The sequence below is a fragment of the Apis cerana genome, linkage group LG8 (assembly GCF_029169275.1).
Source record: "Apis cerana isolate GH-2021 linkage group LG8, AcerK_1.0, whole genome shotgun sequence".
Classification (NCBI taxonomy): domain Eukaryota; kingdom Metazoa; phylum Arthropoda; class Insecta; order Hymenoptera; family Apidae; genus Apis; species Apis cerana.
In genome coordinates this window covers 2,358,966-2,381,808 of record NC_083859.1, presented here as the reverse complement: position 1 = coordinate 2,381,808, position 22,843 = coordinate 2,358,966, and the positions used below count along the sequence as shown (strand labels likewise).

General features: G+C 29.4%; 1 protein-coding gene and 1 long non-coding RNA gene across 7 annotated transcripts in view; one reads left to right on the top strand and one right to left on the bottom strand.

The window, feature by feature from the left end:
* LOC108003114 (rho GTPase-activating protein 100F) overlaps positions 1-22,141 on the top strand; it is a 55,985-nt gene extending 33,844 nt beyond the window's left edge. The window contains exons 6-24 of one of the 6 annotated variants that reach the window (XM_062077984.1): positions 2,797-2,910; positions 3,462-3,644; positions 3,860-4,018; positions 4,257-4,486; positions 4,915-5,173; positions 6,424-6,676; positions 6,758-7,021; positions 7,107-7,265; positions 7,344-7,507; positions 7,586-7,934; positions 8,020-8,238; positions 8,526-8,914; positions 9,009-9,141; positions 9,211-9,330; positions 9,411-9,571; positions 9,643-9,835; positions 10,067-10,345; positions 11,404-11,467; positions 12,394-22,141. In XM_062077984.1, coding sequence (XP_061933968.1) covers positions 2,797-2,910; positions 3,462-3,644; positions 3,860-4,018; positions 4,257-4,486; positions 4,915-5,173; positions 6,424-6,676; positions 6,758-7,021; positions 7,107-7,265; positions 7,344-7,507; positions 7,586-7,934; positions 8,020-8,238; positions 8,526-8,914; positions 9,009-9,141; positions 9,211-9,330; positions 9,411-9,571; positions 9,643-9,835; positions 10,067-10,345; positions 11,404-11,467; positions 12,394-12,397 — 3,696 coding nt within the window. In that variant the 3' untranslated portion in view covers positions 12,398-22,141. Of the gene's footprint in view, positions 1-66; positions 532-2,796; positions 2,911-3,461; positions 3,645-3,859; positions 4,019-4,256; positions 4,487-4,914; positions 5,174-6,423; positions 6,677-6,757; positions 7,022-7,106; positions 7,266-7,343; positions 7,508-7,585; positions 7,935-8,019; positions 8,239-8,525; positions 8,915-9,008; positions 9,142-9,210; positions 9,331-9,410; positions 9,572-9,642; positions 9,836-10,066; positions 10,346-11,403; positions 11,468-12,393 lie in introns of all 6 variants that reach the window. The other 5 variants (XM_062077980.1, XM_062077983.1, XM_062077979.1 and 2 more) reach the window with 5 other exon arrangements.
* LOC133666530 (uncharacterized) lies at positions 9,611-11,607 on the bottom strand. The gene is made up of 2 exons (XR_009830763.1): positions 10,996-11,607; positions 9,611-10,356 (listed from the first exon to the last, which is right to left on the bottom strand). It is a non-coding gene; the product is annotated as an uncharacterized LOC133666530 (long non-coding RNA).
* Positions 22,142-22,843: the final 702 nt, after the last annotated feature.

Here is a 22,843-nt window from a genome sequence, read left to right as displayed (position 1 = left end):
ATCCGTGTACCTGTGTCGCGTGGCCCAGCGATCTTACATACACCTGTCCTATTATCTATCCTGCAGTGTCTGCAGCCGTGAAAACCGGCTAATTTTGGTCCTGATAAACGCAAACGTCCTCAAAAGACGTCAGGGTGTACAAGGGTGGACCGGTGTGTCCCAGTTGTTGGGATTCTCGTGATTCCTCGACACTTGGTGAGATATAATCCTAGGTGTGCTCGCGCATCACGCATGGATAAACGCACGAATAGCATCACGGCGAGAACCACGGATCTCGACACCTCGACGGCAAAGAGGAAAGAGGAGAAGCAGAGGGCCTGGACACCCGGTGAAACGAGGAAGAGAAGGGTTGAGAGCAGCTGCACAATCAAGGGTGAGGAACTCCTCACCGCTTCCGACGGCCTTCCCGAGGACACGTCTAACAAAAGAGGCTGTAAATCGGCCGCGCAAGTGTGGATGTCTTTATTGTCCCTGTGCGACCGGATGTGCGGCTCTGCCGCGTGGCTCGTCCTCTTCACATGCCTCCACGGGGTGCGTTTTCCTGCTCGCGTGATCTGGTTTGAGTAAAGGGAGAAAGAGAGAGAGAGAGAGAGAGAGAGAGAGAGAGAGAGAGAGAGAGAGAGAGAGAGAGAGGTTACAATGTGGAGGAACGTGTACCGGCTACTTGCGTGATGAAAACATATATAGCATAGTATGTGCACAAGAATAGCAAACGTTTATCCCTTTGAAAGAATTCTTATGGGGATGATAATGGTGGATATAGATATAGATAGAATGACGAATGGTGAAAATTGTAATTAAATAGAAAGCAATGCTCAAAATTGGATTAATTAATTTCTTGTCAATGGTAATCTAATGGAATATTTTCTAATTATTAATATTCGATTTTTAAACATAAATATCATGATATTTTGAATATTGTTAAAAACATTAAAATATTATATTGAAATATGATTAACGAAATGATCGTTCTTCTTCGAATTTTTCATCGAAGAATTAAGGATCGTTTTAATATTAGGATAAGATACTTGACCATTTACCCTGATTTCTAGTTATATTAACCTCTTTACGATACAGAAGATTGCTTCATGGAAATTGAAGTTTTTTCAAGAACTAGAGGAAAACGTTGCGCTGTTTCTGACTGAATCTAATTGATGCAGATTCTGTAACAAGCGGTTGTTTTCTCAAGCATTGTTTGCGACTCTTAATGAGTTCTATCTGAGCACTTGTGTCCGCAGTTTCTCATTCACTGTACGGAATCTTTGCTCACCTTGATCAGCTTAAGGAAGCTTATTGGTTTTAAGATGCACACAATTGAGGCAATTTACCTTGCGTCAATGTAAAGTGTTTTCCAAGATATAAGAATAAAATGATAAATTTGTGAACTATTAATTTAAATATCAAAGAATAATCAAATCAATTGAGGGTTTTTGTATTTATTTCAATTTAATTTTTTGTTTATTTATCCTTCTTTCGAAGCATACTTGTGAAATTATACTTAATCATCATTCAATCATCATTCCAATCTGTGGAATCATAAAAGGAAATTTTTTATTTAATTAATTGTAATAACAATCATATAATAAGATAGTGAAACTATTCTGTTTCTGTTACACCATTATCGCATTCTATCCATTTAACGCGAATTTAAATTATTTATATCTTATAATAAATAAGTTAATTTATATTTTTTGTATATAAATTTTTGTATTTATTTTCGATCTCTTGAATTGACCCTACAAAGATATCCCACGAATATTAACATTTTATGACTCATTAAACTTTGAAATTTTAATATTACATAAGAACAAAAATCACTTTGAATTTTTATTTTCAATAATAACATTCAAAATAGATTTAAATTACTTTGAGGTGTGTTTCAGCTTGAATGACTTTGTTAATCTTTATAAAAAAAAAACAGTATAGATTATTGATGCAACATTTAAAAAATAATTAAAATCTTAGTCAGAAAACGAATTATTAATATGATCTTAATTTTTTATTCAGAATAGGAGAGAAAAGAAAATTGCGATCAATGTTTGCACAAAACTGATTATTATTTCTCTTATTCGTAGTCATGATAATAGTACTGTCTTTGCATTAGTGCCCAACAAAGAGATTTCTATTTTTCGACGGATCTTCTTTGAAACGCGTGCATTTCTGATTATTCGTAATTTCACAGGGAGAACTTATTTGAGAGCACTTGCAATTTTTACGAGCCTCTAATCAGTCCATTGATCGAATCTCACGTGTAACCACTACAAAGAAACTCCCTTCCCGTTTAACACAATTTGCTCGAGCTTTTAAACCGGATCGGAAATCTCCTGAAGATTTTTCATGTATCAGTAAATATTTTGATTTTATATTATTATATTTAATTAATAAGAATTGATTTATAAATCAGTGCTTATATAATACATTTTACATGTTTTATTTTCTTGATTGCTTTTTTATCTATCAATATTTTCCTTTCTTTTTAGACAATTGTAACATGAAATTAATCAAGTATTTAGAAAAACACATGAGTTTTAATTTCTTATAAATTAATAATGGTGTTTTTTCTTATTTATTGTTAATATATTATCTTAAACTTTATATAAAAAAATTTTTTAATTAAAATTTTTTATTTTTTTTTTTATTAACTGTTAGTTAGAAATAGATTAAAAATTAATTAAAAAAGACAAGGAAATTAAGAGACAAGAAAAAGCTAAATAGGGAGATCAAACTAAATTGATTAAGTTAATGATTAAGTTAACAAAGGAAATTATTAAAATTACTAATATTAATTTAATACAGGAGGGCCGGGGGGAAGTGACAGACATAAGCGCAAGTCCTGGAAGGCAAGCACCTTCCAACCAGTTGCGCCCCAAGGAACCACCCCCCATGGTCATTCAGGGAGATTTCAGAAAGGTACCGATTTCCATAATGCTTATTCTTTTTAAATATTTATTAAAAGCGTATCTTTTTTTTTTTCTTCTGATTATTTTATATATCAGAGAACAAGACTGTTCTTATTCTTTTTCTTTTTTTGATAAAACCACATTTCAGAATCCCATAGGAAAAGCTACACTATCCTAGACTATAGATATTCTAATCTAGGCGATGATTAAATCTCCAAAGAGCCAATTGATAAGTTTAATTATTTCAAAAATGAAAATAGACAAAAAAAAGTAACAGGAAAGGAGAATTAGAGAAAACCAATTTACCTTCTCCATAAAACTGTTCCAGCAACGATTCATGTGATATATCCTCTAATTAATATTATAAAAAAAAGAAAAAAGTTAATTTTATAGTATTTAAAAAAATATTCAAGAATATTCACTAAAGATATTTCTTTCAATTCAAAAAAAAAAAAATATATTAAAATATTTTGTTTAGTTACTGGAATAGTTTTATGCCATTTTTTATTAAAATGCCTGTTCATGGCATTCCTGTTGAAGTGGAAGAACATGTCGTTGCAGGTGAGTGGAATCAGCACAGAGATATTCAAGCAGATCGAAACCGTCGAGAACGATCATGACGCCTCGACAGCAGCCGCCCTCGAAGCTGTCGAACGAAGGGGTGAGATGGTTGTCCGGGTCATCGAGCCACGACAGATGGGCAGGCAGGCGTCCGAAGCGGCGAAGAAGTTCATTGCTATGCAGGTATTCACATGATTCTCTTTAATTTTGAATTTCTAATCGGACAACTTATCTATAAACATTGAATATATTTTTTTATTTTTAAAAAAAATTGTAATCTTAATTCGTTAAATAATTATATAAAATAATCATTTAATATTTTCTGAAATATTGTTTTTAAAGAATTTAAATATCTTGAATATTTAAATACCTTGATAATATAATTACTTGTATTTCAGGATCCAAAACAACCTATCCATTTTGTTGAAATAATCAAAAGACCAGGACAAACATTGGGATTATACATACGAGAAGGTAATGGTGTCGACAGAAATGACGGTGTTTTTATCTCGAGAATAGCCCTGGAGACCGCAGTCTACAATAGCGGCTGCCTGAAGGTTATCTCTTTTTTTTGGATTCTTAATTATTATTGTATTCTCTTAAATAAAATTAATTTGAATGTAGTATTTACTATAACTATCTTTATGAAAATTAAGATTATTATTATTTATATTAAAAAATATATTTCTATATTTTTTCTATTACATATTACATAAATAATATTAAGATTATTTTTATTTTTTCTTTTTTGAAAAATTTTTAAATATCGTTATTCTTTTTACTTCTTTCAATTAGGTTGGAGATGAGATTCTAGCAGTGAATCTGGTCGATGTGACGCACATGAGTCTAGATGACGTTGTAATCATTATGTCAATACCCAGAAGACTCGTCCTGGCGACAAGACACGGTCAACACCAACCAATTTCGCATAGTCGTCAGACTGAACATAAAGCACCTCCAGTTGTAGTGATCAAGAGAGAGCTAAATGAAGATGAAAGTGATCATGCAACAAGCAATCATGTCAGGTAATCGAATCATTAGACAAAAATCTGGAATCTAGAATTAATATAACTGTTTAGATATATAGTTATCTGAGAAAGAAGATTAATTTTTCTTAATTTAATATAGTATTAATTTAATAGAAAATGAATTTCTAACAATAGAATTCTTTCTTAATTCCTTAATTTGTCTAAGTACTTTAATATTATTTATTAGCATTTATTTCATAATTGAAATATTATTCTTCTAATATTATATATCTTAAAATAATGCTATTTATTAAGTTTAAAAAAACATTTTAAATTTATTGATTGGATTTTTTAGACTTTAATTTAGATTCTATTATGATTAATTAAAAATGGTAAAATAAGTCATATGAGGCTGTTTGAAAAAATTTAATAAAAGTTAATAAGAAGAATTAGTAGAATTATTTAATTTTGTGATTTAATAATAGGGATGGCAGTCGTAGACGTGGCGATGGTCGTGAGATGCTACCTTCCCGATCAAGATTAGGTTTGACAGGTCTAGGTTCCAGTCAAGATCTCGGATCCAGCAATGGCGATTTGTATTACAATTCTAGACCGGAAGGGCATTGGTCTTATCAACCACCACCGCCTCCTGTAATTACTCATCAGCCTAAACCCTCTACAACACAACACTTCCAGCCTTATGAGCGTGGATATCCAAAAACATTGGAGAGTTTGGCTGAAAAAGTAAGCCCTATAATACTTTATATATTCTTCAAAAACTTTAACGCAGGTCGAGATTTATAAAAAATATTAAATGACAAAATATTAAAAATTTAATGTAAGGATTAAAATCAATAATGCAGAATTAAATATTGGTAAGTTTAAGAGTCAAAATTAATAAAAAAACAAATGTAATGGAAAAGTTTGAAGAGAAAGAAAAAATTCTGATCAAATTTTATATTAATTAAAAGTCTTCACCTGCGTTTTCATATAGATCATAGATGTTCTAGACGATGTGGATCGAGCACCCTTTCATATATCTGTTTGCACCAAGTTGACACTTGTTTGCCCTTCTCTGTCTTCAATTGCAATAGCGATTCGAATAAGAAAGTGGTGAATTCGTGGCAATATCTCGAGACACTCCTGATAATGATCAGTATATTGTGTGCCATTTTAATTTCCAAGTAATTAAAATAGAATAAAATATTATCAAATATCCAAATATCAAAATATTTCTCAATCAAATATTTCAATTAACTTGGAGAATAGATGGTTCACAGTTTGCTCGTGTTTCGACCACGTGTTTCACATGACTAATCGGTTCTATGAATGAATGCTACATTGATATTAACCAGGATTTCACAAAGGTAAAGAAACCACTAACTCTTTCTTGATATCTAGATTTGTATATGCAGCAATTCCCTGCACCGTGTATCACATGGACAATAGATAAATATTTATATCTAGTATTATATATTAATATTATTATATAAACAAATGAAATATAATTTATTAATTCTAAAAAAATAATAAATATTTATTAATGTCCAAGTGGAGAATTGAACATCTGTCGCTATTTATGATGTAATTCCACTTTTTGTTGTTTTGTAAGCTTTGCTCTGTATATTTATTCTTTCTATTTCTTTCTTTCTAAGTATTGTCTCATCTTGTGGCGACTCGTGATCGTCATACATCCATCACAATGATATATGGATTTCTATGTAATCTTCTATGTAATTAAAATGTACAATAATCTATATAAAGAGATCCATCAATCATGATGGAAAAATGATTGATTAGACTTTCCTTTAAATCACAATCGATCTATCTTAAATAAATTACGATAAATCTATTATGATCTAAAGGGACATTAATTAATGATCTAAAAAGACTTCTGTTAAAAAAATCCAATCAAGTGGTCGATTGTGAAATGGAAAGAAAAATAAAAAATTATAAGGAAAGAAAAGAAAATGAATTAATTTGATTGAATTTAGGTACATTCCTTCTACACGGGGCCAGTTATCCCCTCTAATGGTGGTCGCCGGATGTCCACGGGTGCAGGAATGCAATCAGTTGGTAGCAGATTATCTAGTCAAACTCAATCAACGCATTATGGTTATGGTCAGCATACTGGAACTGGAAGAATAATGCCTAGAAGCGGTTCGGATCAACATTTACCTCGGGTTGATTACACGAGCATCACAACTCCAGCTAGACATACTCTTCTTAGGTCCAGTTTGAAGTCAGGTTCGCTACTTTACACAAAAATTGTTTCAACTTTCTTTTTTTAATTCTTCATTCATTTTGTGTCATTTCTCTTTTGAACAGGAACTTCTGCGTTGAGATACAATACCAGATATGGTACTCAGGGAGATAGCGCATCAACTACACAAAGACAAGGACAATTTGGTACTCTAACTAGGAGGCATCGACCATCATTGGATTACGCTTCCGATACCGAAGCAACCTGTTCAAGTTCGCCTAAATCAGCTTATTATTACTACAGGCACAATATGAATAATCCGCCACAAAGTAGTGCTGTCTCGCATCTTGCCACCCTCTCAAGATCACAGATTGGTCAGAGTTCCTCAGGTTAGATTATTGTCGCTTTCATCAAGAAATTCATTTTCTTGATTTTGGAAAAAAAAGTTTCAAATCGTGATCATGCTTTCTCTAGGCTTGAGATCGAATTCGTTGCCTCGTAGTGGCAGAACATTGCCTCAGCAACCAGGTCTCAGGTCTGGACTTAGCACAGTAGCATCTGGACTAATAGATCAGGAAGATAGCGATGGTGCACTGTCAGCGCCTGAACTACCTTCCATCAGACGTGATAGAGGTTAGTTCAAATAGCGAATCAATTCAGATATTTCGAGTATAATGAGAACACTGAGAATTCTATTGATTGCAACGGCAGGAAGAATACCATCATCACCTAGTGTGTTCACATCAGATGAGTACCGGGCATGGTTGAGTCGAACGCCGAGTACCAGTGCATTATACGAGCAGATCAGAGCCACTACAACCAGACCACCACGTTATACCTATAGTGCAGAAAATATTCATGCAGCTGCAAATCAAGTAAATAACATATACTAAATTATATTTTTATCGAAAAGATTAATATAAATTTTCTTATTTATTCATATTTCTCTTTAGGGTGAATATGGAAGCTATGGAGCATATAGACCACTTTCCAGCACATTAGATCGTTTGTCAACAAGATCAGCCTCTGCACAACAAGTGAATCTTGCCAATTTAAGAGCATCGACGGCAATAAGTTCAACATGTCCTCGTGGGACAGCGAATCAAAGACCGGCCTCGGTTGCATCCAGTGCTCGTACTTCTTTAACGAGTCAGAAACCATCATTGAGTAGCTCCACCACCCAGAGGGCAACGTCAGTCAGGAGAATTAGAAACCTGCTAGATCTAGAGTCCACACGAAGCATACCTACCCCCACACCTACCAGAACTCAGGATCAAAGACTGCTAGATATTAATCCTGCAGGTAATTAATGAGAATCGTAAACATTTATTTCAGTTTAAATTTAAAAAATTTAATTGCATTATATTATTCTTTTTTTTTCTTACAGAGTTCCTTAAATATAAGATAGAAAAACCTCCAACTGTTGGAACTCCGAGCTCTACCAGCTCTCTTTTGAGCTCACTCGGAGAAACTAGCAGCGGCGATTTGGCGGGAGGCGTTAGTGGGCTTCTCTGGGTTCATCTTCTGGCTGGACGTGGTCTTCGTTCGACAACATCTTCCTCAGCAGCCACTACACCTTCTACACCATCAGGTCAGCCTAATTTAGGTACGTTCGGGAGTTTGCACATCCCTTAGATTATTTTTTCACTGCACAACCTTTATATATATATATATATATATACATATATTAACAAATTTAACAAATATATTAACAAATTTGTTTTTATTTTAAATTTGTAGTAATTCCTATTACCTGAACTCTCGAATGCTAAAAAATATTCGAAAATATTATACATTATCACTATTATAAATTTTGAATTATTCTTTTTAAATGTTCTGATATAAAAATTTGAAAAATAGCAAAATATCTATGTTGTTCAAATACCATAATAGCTAGTTGCGGTTTGAGAGACCTTTACTGCGTACTGGAATGCGATAGAGTACATAAGGCGAGGACAGTGATGCGAACCGGTGATTTAATGTTCGACTGGGACGAAACCTTCGAGCTGGATCTCGTTGGCAACCGTCAATTAGATTTGCTGGTCTATTCATGGGACCCACAATATAGGCACAAGCTATGTTATAAAGGATCTGTACATCTGGCGACTCTTTTGAAGGAGTCACCAGTTCATCAATTAGCTGTCAAAGTTGAACCACGTGGTACAATTTATCTAAGACTGCGATACACTGATGCTCAGCAAACATTCCGAAGAAGAGGACTTCCGGTTATATCTCTTGCCACCAGGGTAGCACCCCTCTTCGGAGTTGACCTTGACACGGTGGTAAATATTCAAAATATTTGGCTGAGATTAAAAATTAAATTTTCTAAAATTTAATAATTAAGATATTAAAAAAAATAATAATAATTTGAATTAGGTAAGTCGAGAAAGCAAAACTGGTGGAGTTCCTGGAGGTGTTTCTACCGCTTTAGCAATGGGCGTTCCAAATGTACCCATAATTGTATGGCGTTGTGTAGAAGAAGTTGAAAGAAGAGGTCTTGATATTATTGGTAAGTCAAATTAAAAATTTAAACTTCTATTTGAATTTGAATAATTTTTCAAACGATTTGTTGAATTAGGTTTATATAGGCTTTGTGGATCAGCTACGAAGAAGAGGATACTTAGGGAAGCTTTTGAAAGAAATGCTCGTTCGGTGAATTTGTCGCCTGATAATGTGCCAGATATCAATGTGATTACTGGTAAATTTTTTAATTACTATTTCTAATATTATAATATTATATCATAAATGAAATTATAATGATTTTAAATTATTATTTAGGTGTATTAAAAGATTACTTGCGAGAACTTCCAGAACCACTCTTCACGAAGTGCCTCTACCAAATGATGGTCGATGCACTGGCCGTCTGTTTACCAGATGATCCACAGGGCAATGCAAAACTCATGTTTAGTATACTTGATTGTTTACCAAAAGTGAACAGGGTTCGTATCTAAGTAACTACTTATAAATTTTAATATATATTGAGGATACTAATTAATTATTTATTTAACAGTGTACATTAATATATTTGCTCGACCATTTGGCAATGGTAGTATCCCAATGCAATAAAATGTCTCCAGCAAGTTTGGCAGTTTGTTTTGGACCAGTGTTAATGCTACATTCAGAAGAAAATGGGCCACCTCTGGATTTCCAACAACCAATAGCAGTTCTCAAATATCTTCTTGAGATTTGGCCTGTTAAGTCAGGTAATGTTGTCATTTCTAATAATTAACTCATAATTAATATTTATATATATATATATATATATACACGTAAAATAATTATTTTATCAGGCTTTTTTAAACTATTGTAATTAAATTTATAAAATAATTATATATAACGAAAATTTATTTTAAATTATAATAATCGAAATAAAATTTGGCCTGATAAAAGAACCATAAAAATAAGAGCCGAATAATCAGTCGCTTATTTCACAGACAGTTCGGAAGATTTCTTCAGTCGCTTCAGCGCTTCCTCGAGTTACGCCAGTAGTCGAGCACAACAACAGTCAGCAGCAACTGCAGCAGCAGCAGCAGCAACAGCAAGTACAGCAACAGGTACAGCAACAGGTACAGCAGCAGTTGCAGGGAACATTGGGGCGCACAGGGCTGCCTTGGCAGCCTCAACACTCACTTCATCAACAGCCCCCAACTACGGCACCACCCGCAGCTCTCGCGTCCTCCACTCGACCACCACCACCGGTCAAGCCTCGACAGGTCAGTTTTCACTGTAGATATTGTTTTATCTCAGCGACGTTTGTTCCAATCTTTCGCCTCTCTTACCGCCGCTTTCTCTGTGAATTTACTCCACTGCTATTGATATTTATATAAATAAAAAAGTACATTAAAGAGGAAATATATTTGGATCACTTTTCTCAAGCAATACTTGTGAATTTCTATATCTTGCATTATATTATGTTGTTTATAATTATTATCATTTATTTCTTTTTTTATATTTGATAAAAAATGATATAAATTGAAATAATACAGAGGAAGATTAGGCGGAAGGAAGGTTAAAAAGATAAGAAACCATTACTTTTCTGAACTAAAATTCTTCCTCATTTTTTTTTGTTTTAAATCTTAATATATATATAAAATATATATATATATATAATTACAAATTAAAAGTCCAGAAAAGTAAAATAAAATAAAAGGAAATTAAAAGAAATGGACAAGAGTCTCTTTTCATTCTCTACCTTTTTATCCCACATATGTGCATTATATCTAAAGCGTGTTATGAACAGCATGGTAGGCAAAATAAAGACTCTGTTCTCTCCCTTTATTTTCGCTTTGCAGAACAAGCCCAGTCGCGCTTTAATATTTTTAAATTATTTATTTATTAAACAATAAAACATTCATTTACTCACATTCATTCATGTACGTACATTCTTCAATTCATTTACTCGGTTTCAGGTTAACTTTCAAGGATCGTCGGCTATTGCAAATTGTTCGCCATGAAGATTATATTTTGTTCGTATAATTCAAATGAAGAAATATATACGAAAAAATATAAAGAAAAATGATTATGGGTGGCAAACAGTTTGCAAAATATTCACATCGCAATGTATCCGTGTAAATATAACCTCAAACGCCAAAAAAGCCTCCGTGCATGTCTCGATGTCAGTTCTGTACATTTACTTGGGTGTTTTATTGATCGAGCGGGTTGCTTATGATTTTTCTGTTTCTCTTTGCGCCAGTCTTTTGACGTCTATCTATTATAGTGACGATTTACGTTGTCTTCTTTATCTTTTTTCGTTTGGGCACGTATTCTTCAGAGCAAACGCAAATTGCCGGCTCTACCAAATCGCTGACAGCACAGAGACGCCGCTTCTTGCACAGGTATTATCGTTATTATCGTTTTCATTCGCGTTTTCTACGTCGTTTTTAGTTATCGTTCTATCACATGCATGGCCAGAATTTATCAAATATATATATATATATATAAAAGAACCAAGTAACATAATCATCTATTATTTTTCATCATTATCATAGAATGGTTTCAAATAAGCAATGATTATAATGTATATTGAAGATTCTTCTTGATGTACATGTAAATATTTTGATTGCAAAGCCAAAGGATTATTTAATGAAATATTTTATTGTCTTTATTATTTATTAATATAAAAATATTCATCATATTCATACAAACTTCTAATATTCTTTCAATATAATATGACTATAAAATGTATTCTTATTTAAATAAAAGACTGGAGGAAAGGTATAAGAAAAGTGATCCCTCTTAGATTTTATTTTATTTAACCAATCATTCTTTTGAAAAACCACCAATAGTCTGAAGGATTATCAATGTCCCTAGCATGCAACAATTGCTCGTTAGATGTCGTTTCTTGAATCTGGTTTGTTATAGTAAATTCTGAAGATAGTTAAATTTGTTAATTTTTCTTTAATTTAATTTAATTTAAAATAATATTTGATGCATATTTACTTATTTGAAGTAGAATCAAGAACAAAATATCCTTTAAATCCTCAAAGATTGTCATGAAATCGCTGAGGTATATCCTATTCTACATAATTACTAAATACTGAATCCATTTCCTATATAATTACATTACATACAACCAATAACATTTACTCTTTGTGCAATAATTTAAATGAATAAATTATTATTTAATCCAAGTTTAATATCTAGAATCATTGTATATAGAATGTAAAAAATGAAAAATTTTATAAACATATTCTAATAAAATCTAAAGAATATATTAGTAATCGAAAATGACGCTGGTGGTACGGCGTCTTTGTTTATACAGGTGATAGTCTCGTCTCCCGGTTCACCTAGCAGCGAGGAGTCAGAAGTCTCGCCGGAACCGATTAATAAAAGCCTCCTCGGCGGTCTGGGACTCGAAAAGAGCAACGAAGGGACCACAGTGAACTCCAGTGGTCCAGGAACAGAACAAATTACACCGACCAGTAGTATCGACACTGAGGAGGGGAATATACCACATCTAGAAGAAGGCGAAAAGGGAGTTGAGGGTGATATAGAAGCTAGTGACGACGATCGACATCAGCACGTACCCAAGACGCATTAAAATTTCATTAAACATATGGATTAATTATAAGTCGAGGGTATGCGCCCATAACTTGAACATCTCTATTTCAATTTGACAATTTGAAAAATTTTGCTTTTTTTTTTGTTAAATAAAGATTAAGAAGAAACAGTGTTGGGCATCGAGCGATGAATATTTAAAAAAATTAGGATTTGAATTTAATTGAAAGATGACATTAATCGATTCAATTAGTTGAAAAGATTAATTGTAATCTAGTTAATTGTTAAAATAGACTGTAAACAGCAAAGTCTGATTACAGTTTTTGTAAATTTATTTATTGACATAAGAGGAAAGTTTGATTATATGTGAATATATTGCATGATACTGGTGCTGCAAAGGCTGATGGTAATAAAGAAATAATGGATTTTGAAGTCTGTTAAAACAAATGTCTGTAGATTGGTTAAAAGTTTTTGTTATTCGCAAATATGTTTATTATAATCGTTTAAAGAAAAGTGAGGTTAAGTTCTTAAGACATTGCTTATTATTCAAAATTAAATAGAATGGTAAGCAGATGTACTAAAGAAGTTTTTCTTTTATCTTAGCATACAATTTTTATGATGTGTTGATAAATGCTGGAGAAAAAAAAATACATTCTATTTCTGATTTCTCGAAGACATTCAACGCGTTGACTGCTTCGATTTAGAAACTTAGAAAAATTTAGAAACTTGTGCTAATATTGTGCTATAATTAATAATTTGTATGACAAAACAATTTTTTAATTTTTAATACATATTAGCTATAGAATAAAAAAATTTTTTTTAGAATGTTATTATTGCATTGTTGGCTGTGTTAGAAAAATAATTTTCTTCGTTATATGATGTTGTGTTTTAAAATATTTATAGACGTTTTCTTGTAACAGTCAACGCGTCAAATCGCACACATATTTCTCTGAGAATGTTGCATTTAAAAAATGTGTAATTTATACGAAACTCGAGGCTGAATATTTGTCGCCAGACGCACAATAAAAGCGATTATTGTTTCCCAGATGAAACGACGCGCATAATGGGACCACTGCGAATATTCATTATAAAATCATCATGAAGAAATGAGATCTAACGCTAACATTGACGATCTGACGACTAACTAAAAGCCTTCTGCAAGTTTTATATGTATACGAGTTTGTTTTCATATTGCTCATCAGATACAAATATAAAGATAGCCCATCAAAAAAAAAAGAAATATGGTAACCAAAATTATGTTGATGTTTATAAAAGGATTTCACTCTTTAGCTGCAAAATATATTATGATCTCACTATCATCAAAGACTGCGTATTGACAAACAGGTTCCTAGCTTAAAACTCCTTGCACAAAATTTAATTCCTAATTATTTTAGGTTTTTCTAGATATTTTAGAAATAAATAAATTACAAGGTTACCTTTTGCAGCTGAAGAATCAATGATTATAAATTTTTTATTCAAGCACAAATGCCATGGAAGAAGATTTTTTAATCATCTAAACTTTTTTTCTATATTTTACTTTGAGATCAGCCGAAAGCTTCTTTTTCAACTCAATATCAAGCAGTAAAACCATCAAATGAAAAATTAATAAAGCAAAGAAAACAACGTCTGAATACTTTTATAACAATGAGCATCTCGAGTCATCTTCCGTGTCCTAAAATGCACAAATTTATTTAAACCGACCGAAAAAATGATGTCCAATCTACTGAAAAAGAGGAAATGACGAAATTCTATAGGAGATTCTGCGATTTATCGCGCACATCCTCAACTCAAAGAAGCTTTACCGCTTCTTCAATTAAACTTTCAACGGAATTTATGGTATTTCCCGACCGGTCGAGACTGAGATCTCATGCGAAAGAGTTCCGGAGGAGTTTCTTCATCGGTGAAGTTAATTACAAAAGAAAAAAGACGAAATGAACTAATCATAATCATATTGATTAATTGATAATGGAAGAAAAAAACAGATCCATGTGCAGAAAGAACAGGACAAATAAAACAAAAATAAAAAAAGTTTACAAAAAAAAATTAAATAAAAAGACATACATACAGCTGGATACATATAAGAAAATATGAAGAAGAAAAAGAAGAATTACACAGCGCAATGCTCGATTTATATACAATATACTATATATATACATATTATATATACACACATAGACTAGTCACAATATACATGTGCTTTTGATAAAAAATCTATTACTTAGAGGTTAGTTAGCCCTCATATACAAAACACGAAGAAACTGTTATAATGTACACATTACTGCGTCCACATATACGTGCATTATATGTGTCAGAAGATAAAGAAAAAGAAAAAGAAATAAGAATTAGAAAATTGAAGAAGAAAGAAAAAAAGCAAGGTGTAGGTGTACGCAGATGATAATATATATAATGTTCAGTGCAATAGGAGCCGAGAAACTGGTTTCAACTTCTTGACTTCTTGTACATGTTGACAATAGCAAATCGATGAACGAAAAGTAAAGAAAAGTAGAAGAAGATGGATCAGAAGAACCGAAATTTACCGAAAAACGATAATAATTACGAATAAATTTAAAATAAATAAAGTTTAAATAAACTTATAAAACGATTAAAAACATAGTCAGTATTATTATGTTTGCGAAAAACAAGCATTTGAAGAAGACGAGCCAAGAGAAACTACCTTCGGTCAGAATATTCTCCGGGGTTCGTTTGTTCTACGATCTCGTCAATGGGGACACGAGTATCTATTTATAACTATTATTGCTATTATTATAGTTAGTTGATATAGTATTAATATAATGTTGTTGCATACACACAGTGGATTTTGTTGTACATCATAAGAATGAATTGAGATTAATAATTAGTCTAATTATAATCTATATTTCTATCTAAATTCATATAAAGTTATAGAGAATTTAAAACTATATATTTTTATTTAATTAAATTTTACTTGTCCTGATTATAATTTATAGCATTATGATATAAATCTTATGCTTATATATCAATAAGATCTAGTAATGTCAATGTCTTATTCTATTGCGGCCATTGTTGAGATTAATGAATCTAAACACGTCATGTTAAAATTACATGACATTATGTCTTCCATCGATTTCTATCCCAGTTTAAAATTCTTGCATTGAAGTTCTTTTCTTCAACTTTTCAATTGTTCCAAAGTCTCTTTTATAAATTTACTTAATATTACAAAATCTCTTTCAATTTAAATTTAAAATATATTAAAAATATATTAAAAATTATATATTTAAAATATATTTAAAATATATTTTGTTTATGTATATAATTTTTCATTTAATAATTATTTTAAAATTATCTTATTACAAATCTTTAAGCCATCAGTTTTTAAATACGTTTTTTCTTAAATTGTATAAAATATAAAATCTATTGCATAATCTTATTTTTTTATATTATTTTTTATTTTTATGGCATTAATGTCGCTAATGATAACATTTAATGTTGTATATTCACTTCACGATATTTTTATTAAATTTATGACTTTGAATAAATATATTTTTTCAAACATTATAAAATCCTCAGAAAAATCTAATGTGTGTTCGTAACAATGTATATAAATAAAAGTTTATATAATATATATTAAATGAATATTATATAACATTGCGATTCAATTTAACTTTTTTGTTAATTTTGTTTAATTTAGAAAAAGAATATTTTTAGAAAATATACGAATTTTGATCTTGTTAAGCGATTTTTCATGAGAAGAAATTCGATTCAATAATTAAAAAGTATTCAATTTTAATAATTAAGAGATTTAATTGAAAATAATAATAAAAAATTTCCCTTGATAATATCCAGTGATTCGTAATATCCAAGGAATAATAATTTTATTTATTTAAGTATTTTCAAGTCAGTTAAAATAATATGAAAAAACAATTAAAGTTTCATAAAACAGTTAAAATTGAATAATGGAAACAATTTTTGTAAAGGAACTGTAAAGAAATTATTTTCATTGTAAATAATAGCTTTTAATAAAAGATAGATTTTCCACACTTAAGAGTTAAGGAAAAAATGTTTTCAATGGATAAAATTAATATTCAATATCTATCTATAATGTTTAAATAATGTATAACAATGATAATATTAAAATCACTGGATATTTTTAGAATGATTTTAAAGAAAGAAATATTTAAAGTATTTATTATTATTATTAATTTGTTCATAAAAGACTACAAACAATCTTGTACAAAGACTATTAAATTATAAAGTGTAAAATATGTAAAGGTTCAAAAATCAAGTGGTACTTTGAAAAGTTGACCACTTAAATTGCTTTTTTAACTCGTGTCCTCATAAGTGAATGCAATTTGTATAAATGACATATAATATACTTTATATCGTATCAGCATTATTCAATAAAATATTCAGACTCTTAAAAATTTATATAATAGAAGCATGTCATATTTTTTTTATAATTAATTATATAAATATATAATTGTTCAACAATTTAAAGTTCAACGAAAAAAGAAAAATAAAAGAAAAAAAAAAGAAAGAAAGAAAAAAAGAAAGAAAAAAGAAAAGACTGTTTTTAACTTGGGAAATTTTTATAAGAAGTATGATAAAAACTTATAGTTTTTCGTTATTTTTTATTATAATCAAAACTGATCAATCATAGAAAAAAATAATAGATCAACATTTTTCAATCTATGATATACAAGAATAATATATGGATAATTTACATATATAAATTTATAAATATACAAAAAAATAATGGATTTTACAATTAAAATTCCTTTGATCATACTGAATGAATTTTAATTGTCTATTGATTTATAATATAATTACTAATAAAGTTTAATTATAAAAATACTGATTTATATAGTATACAATGAACTTTATTAATTTATATATTATAAATATTTGAATTATTATAAATAAATATGTTGAATCACATAACAAAAAGATTGAGAATTGCTGATTTATATGATCAATTAATATTTTTTGTCAATAATTTTTATGATAATTTTGGCTCTTTTGAAAAAGAGGGCCCATCAACATTTTTTCAATTCGATAAAAATATAGAGAACTGATTGAACAATGCTGTTACGATACAAGCATATATTTATGTGTATAATGTATTTATATTGTATGCATACCGCATACAAAGAGTGCACTCTCTTTTTTCCGCACAGCGTTAGTTTAATTGGTGACATCTCGGTCAGAGAATGTTATCAGTGGCGATGTTTGTTTCAAGTAGCCAAGAAAAGAGGATCATTGTATAGCTTAGTGTATCATAATTCGCGTAGCCACGCTCTGATTTTATGGAACCCCTGACTGTTTCATTGCCGTTCGATATGCAAGCAATGGAACGCCGGATACCATTCTTTAATTAAATATTTATTTTTATTTTTTTCAATTTAAACATTATAAAATTCTGCTTTCAGTTCCATTTTTGCAACATTTTTGTTATTTTATCGTTTCTTGTTATTGTAATAGAATAATTAATACATATAAGTATAATTATCTACTTCTTACAAAAAAAACATTCTTTACTTATAAAAAAATCTTGTTAGAGAAATAATTCCTTCCAAATAATTGACACCAAGATATCATTTGAAGAGAAGACATCATGGATAATAATATATTGATTTATATCCTTAAGATTTTTCAGATCTTCATTTTTCTACAAAAGAATAACAAAAATATAAAATATAAGTATTGCAATAATTTTTTATTATGAACGGTAATATTTATCTGAAATTATTATAATGAAATTGTTGAAAAATATGGAAAATATTATAATATATTATAATATATTAAAAAAACAATACTGTGACAAAGTATTTTGCTATAGAGATGCAAGCTATATGCATATTTTGCTATAGAGATGCAAGCTTTTACGAAAAAAATGTACAATTAGACTTGTAAAAAATTAAAAGTCTTTATCTTTGAAGAAATTGTGTTCTCCAAGATAATTTTATATAAAGATTCGCCAGAAATTCTTCTGCTAAAATAAAATATTTCGACGGTGTCCGGCTTTCCTCGATATTCCTAATTTTTAGTAATAATGATGAAAACACACGCCCGGATATGCGTAATATTATTAATATATTACGTGAAAGCACACTGCCGCAATTTTATATGATTAACTATTGTTATATATATCTATATCTACATATTATGCTACATATACATTAATTGAAATTTGAATACAATTGATACGTGTTTGACGAAAGATTCCAGGTTATAAAATTTGACGACTTTGCATCCTTTCCAAACGTTTTCGGTTCGTTCAATCTGAAAAGAAATCTATTTAAAACAAGAGAAAAGCATTACTTACTTCTGCAATCTTAATGGAATACATTATTAAATGGTAATTAATTGGAACAAAATAAGTTTTTACAATATTTTACAGTTTTTACAAAGCAGAAATATTTTTAATAAAATATTACACTAAATCCAATAATTTTTATTTTAAAATTAATAAAACAGTTTTTCAACGTTTTTGAATTTTTTTTGTAATCAAATAAGTTGCAACTAATAAAATAAGAAAAATTTAAAAAATTAATATAATTTTTTACCACAAAGTAATATTTAATTACTTTTATAAAATTGATAATATAATTATATTAGAAATTTTTAAGAATGATAATATACATAAGTTGAAAATTAAGAGAGAGAAGTTAATGAAAGAAAACAAATTGTTTCTTCAATCCTCTATATTATTCTTTGATTAAATTACAATTCTATAATATTTTGTATTTTTCACAGGATAATATGAAACATAATATACATATGAAACATTGTAAAATGATCATGCACAAAATGATCGAATGCTTAACAGATTGATCAATCGAAAGCAGAATTTGACAATCAGTTTTAAATCAATTCAGAAGATGTTTCATTTCTTCAGAATCCAATAATTTGTATCCAATAAAAAAAATATTTTGGCCTGGAGATTCTTCGAAAGACGTTGTATCGTTATTAAAGGATATTCTTTTCGATTGAAATCGAGCGGATGAACTGAATTCAAATGAATAGTGGATCTTGTAATCTCTTTTTCGATTCCTTTTTGCTAATCGTAAGTTATCTTCTTCGGTCGATTTCTTTTTTTCCCACTTTAAGAAGAGTCATCGAATAATTTCTCAAAGTGAAGAAATGAAAAATCGTGAAAAAAAATGAAGAAGTTTATATGTATTATATGATTTTCGATAGCTCACAACGAAATTTCTGGGAAAGAAGAGAAAATTGAATTAGGATTCACCTTGAAATTATGCATAAGCAACACGATGAAAAAAATAAAAGAGAAGAGTGAAGAATAATGATAAAACTAAGTAGTATAGACAGGAAAATAAAAATGAAAAAAAGAAAGAAAAAAAACGAAGCAAGAGTCGTAATATTAATATAAAAAATTAATTTTTTATCGTGCTAATATCTGATTCTGATCGTGTTTCATCGAACAACAAATAATCATGATTAACTAATGTTTCTTTGGACGAATTTCTGTGTGTAAAAAAAAAAAGAATAATTCAGCGGCTTGTATTTTCTATCGTGATATATGATCTTTAAGCAATTTTATTCTTTTTTACGATATTTAATCCTGCGATATTTTATAGGCCAATTATTTTGATAAGCTCAATAATTTTCTCTTGGAAAGGAGAAAAGCGTTTATCTTGCTATATATGTACACAATTCATATATACACTGAAACAGAACCGTCGAATTTTTATTAAAAAAAATGAAACGGAAAGAAGAAAATAGAATTAGAAGAAAAGAAAGATCCGACAATTATATAATCAAATATAATGATTTTTAATCTGTATATATATTTTATATTTATACTTCTTATGTTGAACAAAATATCGAAAATCCAAAAATTATTCAAAAAATTTGAAATATATTATATATATTATATATTTGAAATATATTGAAGATTATTAGTAGTTTACAAAATATAGCATAATTATAATTTATAAATTTATTTTTTTAGGTTAAGAAAAATAAAAAAAAAGTTAAAAAAAAAGAAAAAACGAAAGTTTTTTTATTTAAAATAAAAAAAACAAAGAATTTTTAATATTTGCCGTTGAAAAAACAAAAAAAAGATATATTTGTATTTTATATATTTCATTGCATTTTGGCTACTTAATAATTAATGAAATAGAATGATATCTTCAGAAAACCTAATATTAGTATTGAATACGATGTTTAATCTTCAAATCGTAAAAAAAATCGAAGAAATAGATTTTTAAACAAATAAATCGACGGTTCTGAATATAATGAGATAAAAAAGTTTCAACGAAATCTCTTCATACTAATTTAAGATTAAGAATACGTAATCAATGATTCGTGGGTACCAGTGTCGTTTCTGATTTCTCAATATATACATCTTTATAATCGTCAAATCCTAGCGCTAATGTATATTGAATATATATACGATGGACCATGTTTGTCATACTGAAACATTTCTAAAAAAAAAAACAAAAAAAAATATATATGTATATGTGTGAGAGAAAAAAAAAGAGAAAAAGAAAGTTTTTGTAAAAGTTTTTCCATAATTTTTCTATAATTTAGAAGCATAAAATAACTATTATGGATTTTTTCTTCATTGCATCTCAAAAGAAAAAAAGATTATTACATTTTTTAAGGAAAAAAACTGCAAAAAAAAAATAATGCAGGAATATGTATAATTAAGATTTAAACTTAATTAGCTCATATCATATACTTTAAAACTCTTTTTAAAAAATCTCGAATCGTCACGGGGTTTATTCTGAAATATTTTTAATATAAAATATTTTTCCTTATCTTTCGCATTTTAAACAATCAACTTAATTTAATTTTTTTTGATAATCCGTTTGTAATCTTCATTTTCTCGCTTTAATCTATAAACTTAATTGAACAAAAATGATAAAAATTGTTAAACATTTGAAAATCAGTTCAAAGAAAGACACTTACATTATTATAACAAAAGATAAAAAAAATCAAAATTTGATTTAACATTTTTTCTAAATATATCTTTTATCTTGAAATCTTTCTATGGATAATCTAAACTCAAAAAGACAAAGACTCCAAATTCTAAGAAGAAGAATGAAAGTTAATGAAAGACGAAGAAGAAAATAACTTAATGAACCTCGAGACGATTCTTTTAACCAACATGGCTACGATTTATTTTATTCTTCTTTTGTCTTTCGTTCTTTCGAAAGCCGACGATGATCTTCAATGAGAAAAAAAAAGGGATACAACTTAGTGGCAGAAGTCTCGCGCGAATCTCAGAGAGTAGCCGTGAAAAGGATGAAGAAAAACAAAGAAAATATTTGAATTCCTCGAAACTGTCGTTCACCATGACGTAGACGTAGAAACGACGAACTTCACACTTTTACGTATCCAGTACTCAATAATTCCAAAACGAAGCAGCCATTCAAATAGTAAATAGTTGGCCAATAATCAAGTTGATCTGTAAGAAACAATAGGACATATATATATATATATATATATATATATATATATATCTATATCTATATATATATATATATATATATATATATATATATATATCTCAAAATCCATATAGATCAATAAATTAATTATATATATAGAAAAGAAGACAATGAAGATGATTAAAAAGAGAGCAAGCACAAGAACTTTTGTCTTTTTCTGAGTTTGATATCTTGATCTCAGAAATTTCAATTTGAGGGACAAAATGTTTTCTTTTCATCGTGAAGAGGAAAAAAAAAAGAAGAAAAAAAAAGAAAATGATGATAATAATAATTATAAAAGAAAATGATGATGATGATAATAATGAAAGAAGATTAGAAGGAAAGATTGATAAAAACCTGTAAATAAGTAGAATTTCATTCATCACGTATGTATCTATTTGGATTTGATCTTTAGTCACGAATATGCGCGACAATTCTATTCAGAAAAAAATGAGAAAAAAATATATATATATAATATAAATACACAGATAACAAATAAATAATAGACACGCATACCAGGATCGAAACTGGCTGTCCTGGGGCCAGGTTATATTCTCTTTAATCCATGGTCTACAGTTTTGGGACCATCGAGAGGTTCCAAAACTGGATACGACCGTGCATAATGTAGTTCTTCAGAAGAATATAGCTTCTTATGAATTATGAATGTAGAAAGACACTTATACCTCTGAGAATAGCTGCGAACACATATCTCAATTCAGAATTCATTCTATCTAATGAGAATAGATAGAGATGGAAATATGGTGGCAAATAGATTGTGGG